Source organism: Dicentrarchus labrax, unplaced genomic scaffold (assembly GCF_905237075.1).
Source record: "Dicentrarchus labrax unplaced genomic scaffold, dlabrax2021, whole genome shotgun sequence".
In the NCBI taxonomy this organism is placed as follows: domain Eukaryota; kingdom Metazoa; phylum Chordata; class Actinopteri; family Moronidae; genus Dicentrarchus; species Dicentrarchus labrax.
In genome coordinates this window covers 17,538,908-17,552,200 of record NW_026136709.1, presented here as the reverse complement: position 1 = coordinate 17,552,200, position 13,293 = coordinate 17,538,908, and the positions used below count along the sequence as shown (strand labels likewise).

Genomic DNA, 13,293 nt, shown 5'->3' with positions numbered 1-13,293 from the left:
ATAGAGAGAATGACTGGCTTGTAGTGCTCTTTTTCTTTTTCTTAAAATCTGATTTTAAAATTTAAATACATCTCCTTGCTTACAGTATTGCAATACATGGCAATATATTGAATTGTAACTCCTGTATCTTGATACACTACTAGAAAACAGAGGAAAGAGTTGCTAAAGACAAACACTTTACCTCTAGGAGTTTGTCTCCCACTTTCACCCCCGCTCTGGCAGCAGGACCCTCTTCAGATACTCTGGAGATGAAGATTCCCTGAACACACAAAGAAAAGACAATAATGAATTTGTATAATCTATGGCTTCTGATTTCTTGCACCTATCCAGATTCCAGGTACACGTCTTACCTCGTCATCTCCTTTGTAAGGTGTAGATCCTTTCCCTCCAGCAATGCTGATACCCAGGCCACCCGTTTGTCGCTGGATGTTCAGGGTGTGCTGCAAGTTAAGGAGGGGGGAGTCAACACGACAACTAGTGAAACCCCTCTGAACGCCACTCAACTCAGGACAGATGGAGAGGGAGGGAAGCCCACAATTTTTTTTATGTTAACTGCCATTTATTTTCACATCTTAAACTTTTATATAAGTTATGGGTGACCTCCCTCCTTCTGTCAGAAGGTGGCGTCAATTAATTCATCACAGCAGCATCCTGTCATCATGCCAACAGATGGATGGAGAGAAACTTTGACTTGTCTGGAGCCTAATGTCAGTTTAGTGGATGATATTGTGCATTGAATTTTGCTGTAAAGACATATAGTCAGAACAAAGATTGTAGTAATTTGTCATCTAACAGTAACCACTTAACTGACAGTAGACTTCAGACATAAAGTGAACAAACAGACTGTCTGAAGCCCTTTTTTAAGAAGACTCACAAAAGCTTGACCCCTACTAAAAACATACAATGTGTCTTGTGTATGTATGGGAGGAGGGACTCTAAAAAATGTTTTTAAAAGTCATAACAGACTTTATATTCTGTATATTTGCAAGCCATGCAAAAAGAGGGAGGAATGGAAAAATATGAGGGACAGGTGGAAGGAAAAAAGGGAAATGTAGATGAAAAGAGTGTGCTGTGTCCTGGATGTGGAGACGGTTTTGGAGTTGTAGTGTGGATAGCCCAGCATTGTTTGTAATGAGAGGACATTCATAATTTCTTAAACAAACAAAGCAGACTTAAACTGGCAGAGACAATTTTCATGTGATACTAAATGGCACTTGAATGTTCTAACAAGTTTCAGTACATGTTTTCTTCACCAAGACTAACAGCATAGGAACGTATTCAATTAAACACTACAAACAAAAGAATGCTAAAAAATATGTTTTAAAACCATAAAAAAAAAAAACAATGTACAGAAGATTAACAAAGTAAATATCAAATGTAATGTCCAACAATTAAAAAAGTTAAGTCTTGGCAGTCCACATGCAATCTATACAGGTTTATAATATTAAAATTAGGCTACTGAGAAGTAAACTTCATCCATCTTCATCAATCTGGAGCTCTTCCTCTGGTTAGCAGTTGAGTTACCGTCTATGCAACAAAAGAAAATCACCTGGAGGAAGCAGACTTGCCTCGTCACAGAGCAACCAGCCCATTCATTCCAGGGCAACAGAGCATGGACAGGAGATGAAAAGGAGCAAAGGAGCAAAGCAGCACAAGCAGAGGAAAGGTACAGGAGCAGAGGGGCAGTGTGGCAGAACCTGATGCTGGACTGGGATTTACACTACTGTTGACTACGGTCAAAGTTTTAGCTATTTTAAGGCATTGCCAGCATTTTAGAAAAAAAAATGGCAGGTTGACAAATAGGCAAACAATCATCGGCCTAAAATGTGTAAACATTTTAGACATATGGGTCAAGTTGAGGAGGAAAAAACAAATATGGGCTTCCACTGTTGTAGAGTTTCCATCAAATTAATTTTTGGCAGGGAGCCCAAAAAAAATATTTGTAGTTTCAAGTGCTGTGCAGTGTGCAAATCTGTTTAAATTTAATGTGTTTAAATTTAATCTGGCCTAATACTGCAAAAACACTTTTTTACATTACATGCAATGATATGGATATAATGAAGAGGCATGTAGCATATAGAGCATGCTGTTACTCAGATATATAAGATGTACTTACACGGTTTGTTTAATGGACTCAAAAGATCAAACTGAAATAAAGAAGACTACTTCTCCCGACCTCCTGACAAATAGCTCTTACTAGTAGTTATTTCAAAATGCTGTAACCACAGGTAAATAATGTTTTCACTGTAGCTCCTTGTGGATAAGAAATATGGTGGATTACTTTTTTTAAAAATGGATAATGTTGCCAGGGTGAAGCAGCTGCCATGGTGCACTTGAAAGATGAAGAGCTGCATTACTGGCTATAAACAATGTTGCACGTGGTAACATTATGTTTTATCCCGTGTCTGAGAAGAACCACCTACGGATGGAGTAGACTTCCCACAGATGCACAAATACCGTTCTGGTGGATCAAAATATATTAAAGGTGACTGATTATTGGTCAATTATTGCGGCCTTTCAGGGTAGAGTTAACTAACTAAATAAGCAGGCAACATCTAAAAATTAAGTTTACAAAATGTGAAAGATACACCAGGGAGATAGAAATGTAAATAAAGTCCCCAGGTAGACTTAAACCGGGGACAGCACGGACGCCTTGAGCCACGGAGGTGCCCCGTCTACAAGATGTGTTGAGTTTATACTATTAGAGCTACATGTGATATGTTTGTCATATAATGAGTCCTAACCGAAAATAAACAGTTATCAAGTGTGTAAGAGTAAGTTAGCCACTGCTAACCACTCTAGCTAATTCATTAAGGGATCTAAGTCCATCATCATTAAGATAATGACCGTGCTAACTAAAGCTGATTAGATACATGGACAAAACTAAGAGAAAAAAAAAAATTTTTAATGTCCTGAAAGCTAGTCTAAATTTCCAGGATGCACTCAAACACAGCACATTTGTGAAACCTCAATGTAAGAGTTTAAAAACAATAAACTTAATATATAAAACATGACTACTTCATTCCTGCATCCAGCTTCTGCCACACTGGCCATCTCATAAATGAGTTGTGGTTAGGGGGTCCCTAGTGATTGGCTTGGATTAACCATGGATTTTCTGTGGGTACTTTCTATACCTCTTAATACAGGTGGGTGAATGAGTGGGTGAGTGAGGGACACAGAGAGACAGACCGGACGGGAAAGAGTATGTACAGACCTCTTCCTCCTCAATTCGAGCAGGTTCAATCAGCAGATTATTGACTTGATCAAATGACACCCCCTGTTAGGACAGGAACCAGCGAGAGGCATGCGGATTAGTCAGGCCAAAATAAAAGTATGCTCACACGCACACTTAAAAAGAAAAAGAAAAAAGAACTTTCTCACACTTTCCACAAACATCACACAAACACACCACTGTCTGTTTGCAGGTTGGGGGGACTTCCAAGTCCACTGGGATGGACCACCTTGAAGCAGATGCAATCCCACACTCACTCCCCAGCCACCAGAAGCAAATACAGGCAGAGATGGAAAGACAAGACCAAGGAGCTGAGCTACAGTGCAAAACACACAGTGTAGAGAGCGCACAAGAGAAGGCAAAAGCTCCCGTACCAGAATAAGCCCAGCCTCCACACCACAGACAGCCAGCTCCTCCAGTAGCAAGCTTTAATTTAGGCAACAGGCCTACTTTTGTTTAAAAAAAAAAAAAAAAAAATGTAGATGGTTATAGTACACTCTGAGCCTACAAGATGACTTTCCAAAAGTCATTTACATAAAGTTCAACAAAAAAGGTTTAAGAAAACCAGGGCAATACTGAAAATAAATCTGTCTTGCTGAATTTTATTTGCAAGAACAAAGAAGCTTTTTACTCTCTACAATAATTTAAACATCCCATAAAATAAGATTATTATCATATGACACAAAAAGACTCGTTGGATCTCCGATTCCAGCTCTGCCAATATGTTCTGGGTGGTCTGAGGTCAGCCACACAAACAGACCCACATTCATAAAACACACACAAAACAGATTTGGTGAGATGATGATGTCTGATCACAGTGTTAAAAAGGGATTTCTACAATCAGTGTGATAAATCAAATACTAGTGATCAATAAGGAGATTCATTGTCATAAGTGGAACAGGAGCAGACTTCACTCACTCCATTCATACTTAGAAACACACACACACACACACACACACACACACACACACACACACACACACACACACACACACACACACACACACACACACACACACACACACACACACACACACACACACACACACACACACACGTTATAAGAGCAGAGTGTGAAAATGTCATTATTCAATTAAATTTAGGAGATGGCTGATACATATGGTGAGAAGTTTAGTACTGAACTGGGCCAGTGTTGTGCAAAAGAGGCTTTAAAATTAAATTTCTCTTTCATTTGTACGAGACAATAAATGTATATTTTTGTTGGGTATGCGTCAAAGTAACCTGAATGATGTGAGGCATTAGAAAGTGTTATCAGCTTATGACATCTGAGTGTTTGTATGTGGTGAAGGACATCTCATCTTTGGAACACAGCAAAGAAAAAGCAGGCGAGACTGTTGGCGAGTTTGCGGTTAAACCACAAAATCAACTCCTGAGGAAAGCACTGCCCCTGATTTACAGCTCAAGGCTAGACATCTTCATTTCCAGTGACCCTGCATGCAATGCCACATCCTTAATAAGTGCTTCAAACTGAATGCAACTTGCAAGGTGGTAAGGGCACTCTATGCATAAAGTTTCTGCATAGAGGCTATGAGCAAGCAAAAAATATATTGATTCAGATATATTCTTAAAACATCAATAGAACATTTTAAGCATAAAATGAGTTAATTAACTGATTTGGTGTGTGTTGTTACAACATCTCTGCATACTGTGTGTCCTGCTACACCACTTACTTGTATATTTCCTATATTTCTACATATGTGTGCAAATGCAGTAGAGGAAAATAATGCTTTTTTTACTCATAATATGTAACAATTTCTACTCAACTACTCCAAGTTCCTGCACTGCACCCTACCACTGCTGGGATCTCTCCTTTACCTTTACTTGACTGGAGTTGACCTGGAGTCGGCTGTCGTCAAGCTCCTCTGTTCTGTGATGGTGCTGAGGGGTGCATATACTTTGCTCTTCCTCCTCGTCCTGATCGTCCTCGGCGGCCTTTGACGGAGAGTTGAGGCTGTCAGGATTGAAGCCCTCCAGCAGGGCAGCCACGGCCTCGGGCTTGGGCAGCTTGGTGATCTTGAAGTGCTTCTTGTAGTGTGGCGTGTCCTTTCTGATCAGACGCTGCTTCTCTGTGGGAAAAGTCGGCCTCTCGTCTTCTCCTTCACTCCTCTCGCCATCTTCCCCATCATCTTCGTCGTCCTCATCCCCACCACGGATGATGGGCTCCTCTGCAAAGTGCACAGTGGGCTGGAAAACAGAGGGGGTTGAGATATAATTAGTTATCAATAGGGGGAACAGCTTCTTTCAGTTTGAAGGTCAAATGGTAAGTTGTGTATGTTTTGATGTTTTAACCAAGTGAAAATATACAGATGTTCACAATGTTGTGGATAAAATATTTAAATATTCACCTCAATATACTCCACCTCCATCTCATCCAGCTCTTCCTCCTCCTGAGGGGAGTGGCCATCTACTAGGTCCTCCCTCTGCGAGGCCACAGTCACATTGTGTCTGTCCTCATGGGAGGTGGCTGACAGTGTGCTATTTGACACCTGGGAGTCATGGCTCTGATTGGACAGGTCACTGAGCCGCTTCTCCTAAAACCAAAACCATCAGTTTGATTAATTCAGGATCAGTGATGTAACATTTATGTTTATAACTGTTTTTTGTCTACTTCCTAGAGTACTAGAGTACAAGGTGATTCAAGTCAAAAGCCAGATAGACAATAAAAATCTTTAAACGATAGCTGCTGTCAGACTTGACAATCATTATACAGTATGAAGTACGTACCTGTGGATCGTGGGACTCTTCCTCTCCATCAGGTCTGGATGTGTAAGCTTCATTCCTCCTCTCCTCAATCACCTTCTTCATCACCTTCAGCTCACTAGGGTGCGGTGTGGCTCTGCGCTGAAGGCCCTGAAACAAAGAAAACAGGGTTAAAAACATGAATTAAGAGTTCAATTTTCAATCACGATTAGCCAAAACAAGTGACAAACAGATTTACAGAATCAGTGCTGATAGGTAGGAGGGCAAAACATGAAAATGATCTGGGCAAAATGACATGAAGAGGACATGAAGTGACACTGTATTGTTTTGTTTCCTCACTCTGCGCTCTGCAGCTGCCTCATCGTCCTCATCCTCAGCTTTGGTCTCCTCCTGGAACTGAATGACTGACACTCGGTTCAGGTTGCTGTCTGTCCAACTGTCATCTACACTGTTCTGCAGCAAGTTCTCTGTGGAAAACCAAGGGAAATTGGGTAGGAGAGAAAGATGTCAAACTGAGCTTAGAGCTGTGGATTACTTTTAAATGTACAGCTACAAGAACACATTCCGTAAAGTCACATACATACATATGTGGTTTTACAAGCTAAAACAAAAACTATACAAACACTAATTGTAAAGCTCTAAATATGAGATACATTTCCTACCAGTTAGTATAGCGAATAAGTTAGGCATCGTACATACTACAATCTTAGTTTCCTAGCAGTTTTTTCGATCAAAATAACAGATTTAAGTATTAATTTGTTGAATAGATTTCTAATAAAATGTCAAATTAAGCAAAAACATACTTTCACGGTGATATCGGGGTATGCCACATGCACAAAAGACTTTTCCTATATATGTCTGATAAATGACGCATGTAGGATTACTCACCTAGGCTCGGAGAAGGCTGCTGGGGCAGTAAATAGCAGGTCAACACCTTCTCTCCTGTGCGCTCGTCATCCTCTGTCTGGAACTTGAGCATTGGCTGAGACTGGTTCTCTGCGAGCCACATGGCCTTCAGATTGAGGTTTGTCAGGGCAAAAGGCAGGTTTTGTAATCTGGACAAAAGACGGGATGAGGTATGATGAGCCAGAATCTTTCCTTTACAGTGTAAAATATCATCCACATTATACTTTTGTAATTCTAAATGGATAAAATTGATGATCACAAAACTCTATAATTTTATCATTTGAGCATTCATATATCATGTGAAGTGATAAATGAACTCAGAGAAAAAAATAAATCACAGGAATAACCTTCATACTACTGCAGAAACATTGCTCTCTCTATAACCTTTTGCAAATTACCCAAAAGACCCTTTCACAATGATGCATTTGCTTGAATTTTCCGATACATACATTTACATAACTTAGCACTATAGTTTTGAAAATACATCTACATGAGATTATATTGTCCTGATCACATTAAAAAGGGCAAAATTGGAGGAGCAGTGACTCCTGGTTGGATGCTGGTAACCCTAAAAAGGCCATTTTGGCATTTAATTTAAATCTTTAACATTAACACGGATACCTGCTGTGTATTATTTACAGTTCAGGGGGCTAAGTAAGGTTACCTGTTCCCAGCCACATCCAGCACATGCAGCTCAGTGGCATCTGCAAGCTCAGCAGGCAGTTTTCCCAGGCGGTTATCTCTCAATGAGAGAACGTTGAGGCTGGCACAGCCTCCCAGCTCTTTGGGCACGCTGCCCAAACGGTTGCGGTCTACATTCAGGTTGGTCAGCTTCTTCAGCTTGCCCAGCGAGCGAGGAAGTGACTTTGAGGGAGCGAGATAGAAAACATTAACAATCGGCACACGTGATAATGACCGTTAATTGGGCTTGAGTATTATGGGGCATACATAGTCAGTGAAAGGCTGCTGTAAATGGTTTTATCCTCCTACCTGTAAAAGGTTCTCTGTCAAGACGAGTTCTGTGAGGTTTTCACACTCTCCTATTGAATCAGTGAGGTTGGTCAGTCTATTCTGGTCCACCTTGAAGATGGAGAGCTGTTTCAGGCAACCTAGACACAGAACACAATACAACATCAGTATACTAATTGTAGCAATAAGACCCAAACACTACTAGTGACATGTTGTGCTCTTTTTTTAATATGGACCCATACTTTGGAATAAAATTCATTCAATTAAAAGCAGACAAATTACAGTTGTTACTACTTGTGCCACACTTCACTAGCATTATTATTCCAGTAGAGGTCAGTGTTGTTCTTATTTAACAGTTTGTCTCCTACACACACTGGGTCTGCCCCAGGTTTACTTAATCCAGTCCTACCTAATTAGATTAGTACCCAAAAAAGTCACTTTGTCCACAGACTGCACAAGGACAGAAGATCTTTTGTCACACTAATTAATATTGAAGTTCTTTTATGTCACTTAATATTGGTGTAATTTCTTATTGTGTTGCTGTTTGAGAGAACACAACAATATTTATTAAATAGCATTTTTTAGGGGAGCGACTGTTATGTAATGTGAGGAGGTTACAATAGATGTTGCTATCTCATAATTAATTCATTTATTGTGTCAGATGCAATTTCTGCCATAATTTTATTGCTTGACTTTCAAAACCTTCTTTTCTAAGGCTGCGTTCAAGGTCTTCTTCCGGCAAAAAGGTTGGGCCAGATTCAACTTTTGCAATCCAACATCTGGCAAGGCGCTGTGTTGGCCAATCAAATACATGCAAGCATACATTCCTGGTGGATTACTTTGTACCATGACCACTAGATTTCTACTGTTTACCTTGCAACTGTTGAGATGACAGATAAAATAGAAGCCGCTTTGATAACTTTTCAGAGCTGTAAAATGCCATCTGTGACTGTTGCAAACTTTTCTGGCACCTTTTACCATCTGATAAGCCATTAAACGTAATCTGTTATTCAAAGAAGACTTCCTGGATTTAATTTCATGTCTCTCTTGTACCTCTCCCCCCGCTCTCTCTCTCTCTCCTCTCCCCCCTCTCTCTCTTCACCTATGCTGTCTGGGACGACCTCCAGCAGGTTCTGTGTGAGCAGCAGGTCAGTGAGAGCCAGGAGGCCATTGAGCTCTGAGGGAAGCTCCTCCAGACGATTCTCTGACACATCCAGACACACCAGTCTCCGGAGGTTCCCCAGCTCCTACACAAACACACACACAAAATAAATACCACTTGCAGTGAGCCACAGCGGCACAATACAACCATTACCTTCACAGCATAAACAAGGGGTATAAATCTGCTATTGGGAATTAATTCTGCATATGTGTAATGTAATTTTGTAAAATTTAGTTCTTGCAACAAGGCAGCTTTTAAAAACATTTGTATTGAAGTGTACTTACTGGTGGTAATGAGGACAACTGGTTACGGTCCAGCCATAGCTCCCTCAGGTTGGGGAGAGCACCAAGGGTGTCTGGCTATGAGTCAGATAGAAGTAGAGACAAGGAGAGGAGGGAGCACATTGGGGGCAGTTGGGTATTAGAAAAAGCAGGTTGATTATATTTGTTAATAACTGCTCTGCAAAGCCAGGGACTGCTGGCTCTAATCAGGATATGCAACAGTGAGTGAAAATCTGCTCCATTTGAAAACTTATCAAAGGGTATTTTAATGTCAGTGTGTAGTAGAACATTGATTCCAAATTCTAGTATGACTATTGCAAGATGCAGTTAAATCGATTTATCTGATTTTCTATCGGTCAATAACTTAAAGAAACAGGATCTTTCATTACAACGCTTCTCTTTTGGGATCTGTTATCCCTCATACTTGAGCTGAAGCTGCCAAATCCATTCAGTAAATATGTATTTGTTTGCAATCCTGGGCTCAATTGGGCTAAAGTCTCCCAAAATCAAAACAAATTCAAGTCTAAGTGCTAAATGAAATTAAGGAGGATGTCAGTAAAGCTGTGGTTTATGACAGGCAGGCAAGGTTTCATGTCAACTATTTGCTCAGCCTCCGCCCTTTTCAGGTTATGAGGTATTGTTTACCCTGTCTTATTGAGACAGGTGGGCGTTCCCAGGTTTAAAACAGCATTCACTGTTGGGTACAATACATGCATGGCCTCAGGTCTGACAGACCGGCTCTGCTGTGTGTGGTGAGGTAAATGTGTGGTTTAGATCATAATTATTGTGGTGGGAATGTGAGAAGAAAATCTGACAATACATGTCACTCTGTGTGTCTTTCAAAGTAAGTTATTTTAAACGCACAACTGAGGGTGTTCGCTTGAGCACCTGGCAGTGGAATGAATCATCTACTGTATAGTGTATTTTATGGTTCAGTTGTTGACTTACCAAAACTTCCAGTTCATTGCTGCCCAGGTCCAGCTGTTCCAGTTTCACCAGGAAAGAGAGCGACCTGAATACATACACAAAATTGCACATGCAGTAAGTCACACAAATATGCGCCCTGAAAGACCAAAGAGCAGAGCTTTGCCAACAATTACAACATACCATTCATTCATATGTACTGACACATGCAAATAATGTTTTTAAACCCATGTTTATAAGTGAGAGAGGTTCTAACTAAAGCTTGTGGTGAGTATAGTGCTGAGCTACACAAATCAAAGTAAAGGTGAAACAGCAGTGACAATTCCTCCTGCACTGTGGGATCATTTATCTTATCTTGCATTGTCAGCAGGCACAATAAAGAGAGATGGTGGGGAATTCAAGACCGAGCCCTGATGCATATGTGCGCTGGAGGGAGATGACACTTACGTGGGCAGAGACTTCAGCAGGTTCTCCCTGAGCTCCAGCGTCACCAGGTTGGCCAGGCTACAAAAGAAGAAGGGAAAAGGACGCAAGTAAAAGAGAAAGAGGGGTAGGAGTTGGCAGGCGGCGAGAAGACGAGAAGAGAGGATGGGGGAGTAAGAGAGAGGAGATGGGAGAAGCAGGTTGGTTAGTCAGATGGCAGGTCTGTTCGTCTGGGCTGCTTGGCATGGTGAGGGGCTCTTCCATCTGTCTGAGCACAGCAGTGGCCCAGAGCCCCAAAAACCGGCTGCCTCAGAGCCCACTGGGCAACAGAATGACTTCAAACCTGCTCAGGCTCCTAATATATCAAGGATCTAATTGAGTAAAATGCTTGAGTAGAGACATTTTATAATTTTGACAAAAATTATAATCTTGGCTGTTTCTCAAGTAGCAGAATTTACAATTAGGGCTGCAACTAACTATTTCTTTAGATCATCAGAAACGTTTGTTTGCCTTTCACAATTTCCCAGAGCCCAAATAATCTTTTAAAATTGTTATTTTGTCTCACCAACAGTTAAAAATCCAGAAGATATTTAATATAAAATTATATAAAGCAGAAAATCCTCACTTTTTAAAACCTAGAACTAGACAATGTTTAGTATTTTTGCTGTGATTAAGTGTGATTGATTAAAAATCATTAATCAAAATTGTTGCTGAATCATTTCAGCTCAACTCACGATTATTAGTGATAATTTATTCTACATTATTTGGGAGCAGAGTTACAAAATGTATTTGATAACTACAACCAAGTTTATGGGTTCTGTACCATAAATAAATATGACATTTTCAATCACTGACGAAGACATGGCCGCAGTTTCCTTAAATATTCAAGATATAAAAACACATTTTACACCATCAAATGATCTACTATGAGCCATTGTGCATGTGTACATACTTTCCAATGTCGTTGGGCAACGTCTGCAATGACACGTCGTTGAGTGCCAAGTGGGCCAGTGCTCGTAGTTGAGTGAAGCCATCTGGTAATCTGAAGCAGAAAGATAGGAGGGAAATAGTGGAGAGAGACTCTTGTTATACAATGCATGAGATCACACACACACACACACACACACACACACACACACACACACACACACACACACACACACACACACACACACACACACACACACACACACACACACACACACACACACACACACACACACACACACACACACACACACACGACGATCGGCCCATCTGTTAAAGCATTCAGCATCAAAGCTCTTGCCAGTTTTTCCATTGCTTTTCTATAGGAGGAAGTTAAAAGGTGAAATATCAACTTAGACATCACTGATTGGGGAAGAAGAAACGTTCTACTTCAGACAGCAGTGCATATGTAAAGGGATATATAGAGATCAACTGGTATCCAGGTTAGGTTAACGTGACACTTATGTTTCACTGTTCACTGCCTTGTTTGATCAGACAGCACATTGTCACACAAAGCGTGATCTCCTCCAGGCATGTACTGTGCATAAGTATTTCTTAACAACTGAATAATTCTAGAAGTCTAGAAATCAGTATTAAGTGCACACTGTAAAACAGGTATGTGCGCAATACGATTCACAGCACATTTGAAACAGGCCAGAAAAGTTATTAGAGCACACAAATGACAAAGCTGCTTCTCTCCCCCTTGTTGCACTTGGCCAAACATCACATTTTCTCACAGTGATGTGGAATAGAGTGATGGCCTGTTCCCATTCACTTACCTGGACAGGGGGTTTCCACTGAAGTCTGCGATCTCCAAGGCCCTGCAAAATTTAATGCTCTCGGGGATCTCAGGAATGTCTGCAGGAGAAGAAGAGGAGGTGGGGGGAGACAGGAGTCAGCACCATGGACACACAGATGTAGAGTGCAGGGGGGGTGTGGGGGTCTTATTCTATGGAGCAAATCATTTTAAGTTCCTTGTAATAACAACCAGATGGCTGGGAGCAGGCAAGTGAGAGAAATAGAAGGGAGAAATGAGACAGAAAGAGATGGAAGTTGTACCATGGAGGATTTGGTCAATGTGTAATATTACATCTTTATTTTCACCCCATCAAGTAAAATTTAAAGAACAATAATGCATTTATTGCTATGTACTCAGTCTTAATGGAGTGGTGTTCCCATGTATGGTAAAATGCAAAAATTAAGGGAGATTAAAGGGAAACATATTTGTGAGACAAAGATAAAACATATACATTTACAGATGGATGGGTTAAGGCGTCTTTAATTATACAACCGTTAATCTATTTTGACTCTCTTCTGTCTTTCAAAGTCCCACCACATTTTCAAACTATGCAGAAAAGTAGTCAGATTTGTGTGATAATAGGTATATTGTACTGCAAGGGCAAAGAAACATATTGCTTGTAGCATAAAAGCAATGGTTCATTTTGGTGTAAAATAGATTGCTTCTTAACTCACTCATTGCAAGGCAGGTGGATGACTGCGTCTTACCGCATATTAGTTTGTACAATAACAAATAGCTTAAAATGCTAAAGACACAAAGTCAGCTTAACCTTATGTCTGGTGTAGATATACTGCATAAGGCACAAGAAGAAATGCAACCTACTGACCTGACCAGGTAAATAACTTAAATAACTAGGTAAATAACTACTACTGGATCCTGCAGGTGCAGG

At 40.5% G+C, this 13,293-nt stretch overlaps 1 protein-coding gene across 1 annotated transcript in view; it reads right to left on the bottom strand.

Moving 5' to 3' along the window:
• scrib (scribble planar cell polarity protein) overlaps positions 1–13,293 on the bottom strand; it is a 64,228-nt gene that overhangs the window by 25,447 nt on the left and 25,488 nt on the right. Inside the window, 16 exon segments of the mRNA XM_051411350.1 lie at positions 182–259; positions 351–440; positions 3,215–3,277; positions 5,069–5,437; positions 5,599–5,784; positions 5,978–6,103; positions 6,293–6,420; positions 6,842–7,008; positions 7,524–7,723; positions 7,850–7,968; positions 8,931–9,075; positions 9,275–9,349; positions 10,220–10,283; positions 10,643–10,699; positions 11,571–11,660; positions 12,385–12,463. Coding sequence (XP_051267310.1) covers positions 182–259; positions 351–440; positions 3,215–3,277; positions 5,069–5,437; positions 5,599–5,784; positions 5,978–6,103; positions 6,293–6,420; positions 6,842–7,008; positions 7,524–7,723; positions 7,850–7,968; positions 8,931–9,075; positions 9,275–9,349; positions 10,220–10,283; positions 10,643–10,699; positions 11,571–11,660; positions 12,385–12,463 — 2,036 coding nt within the window.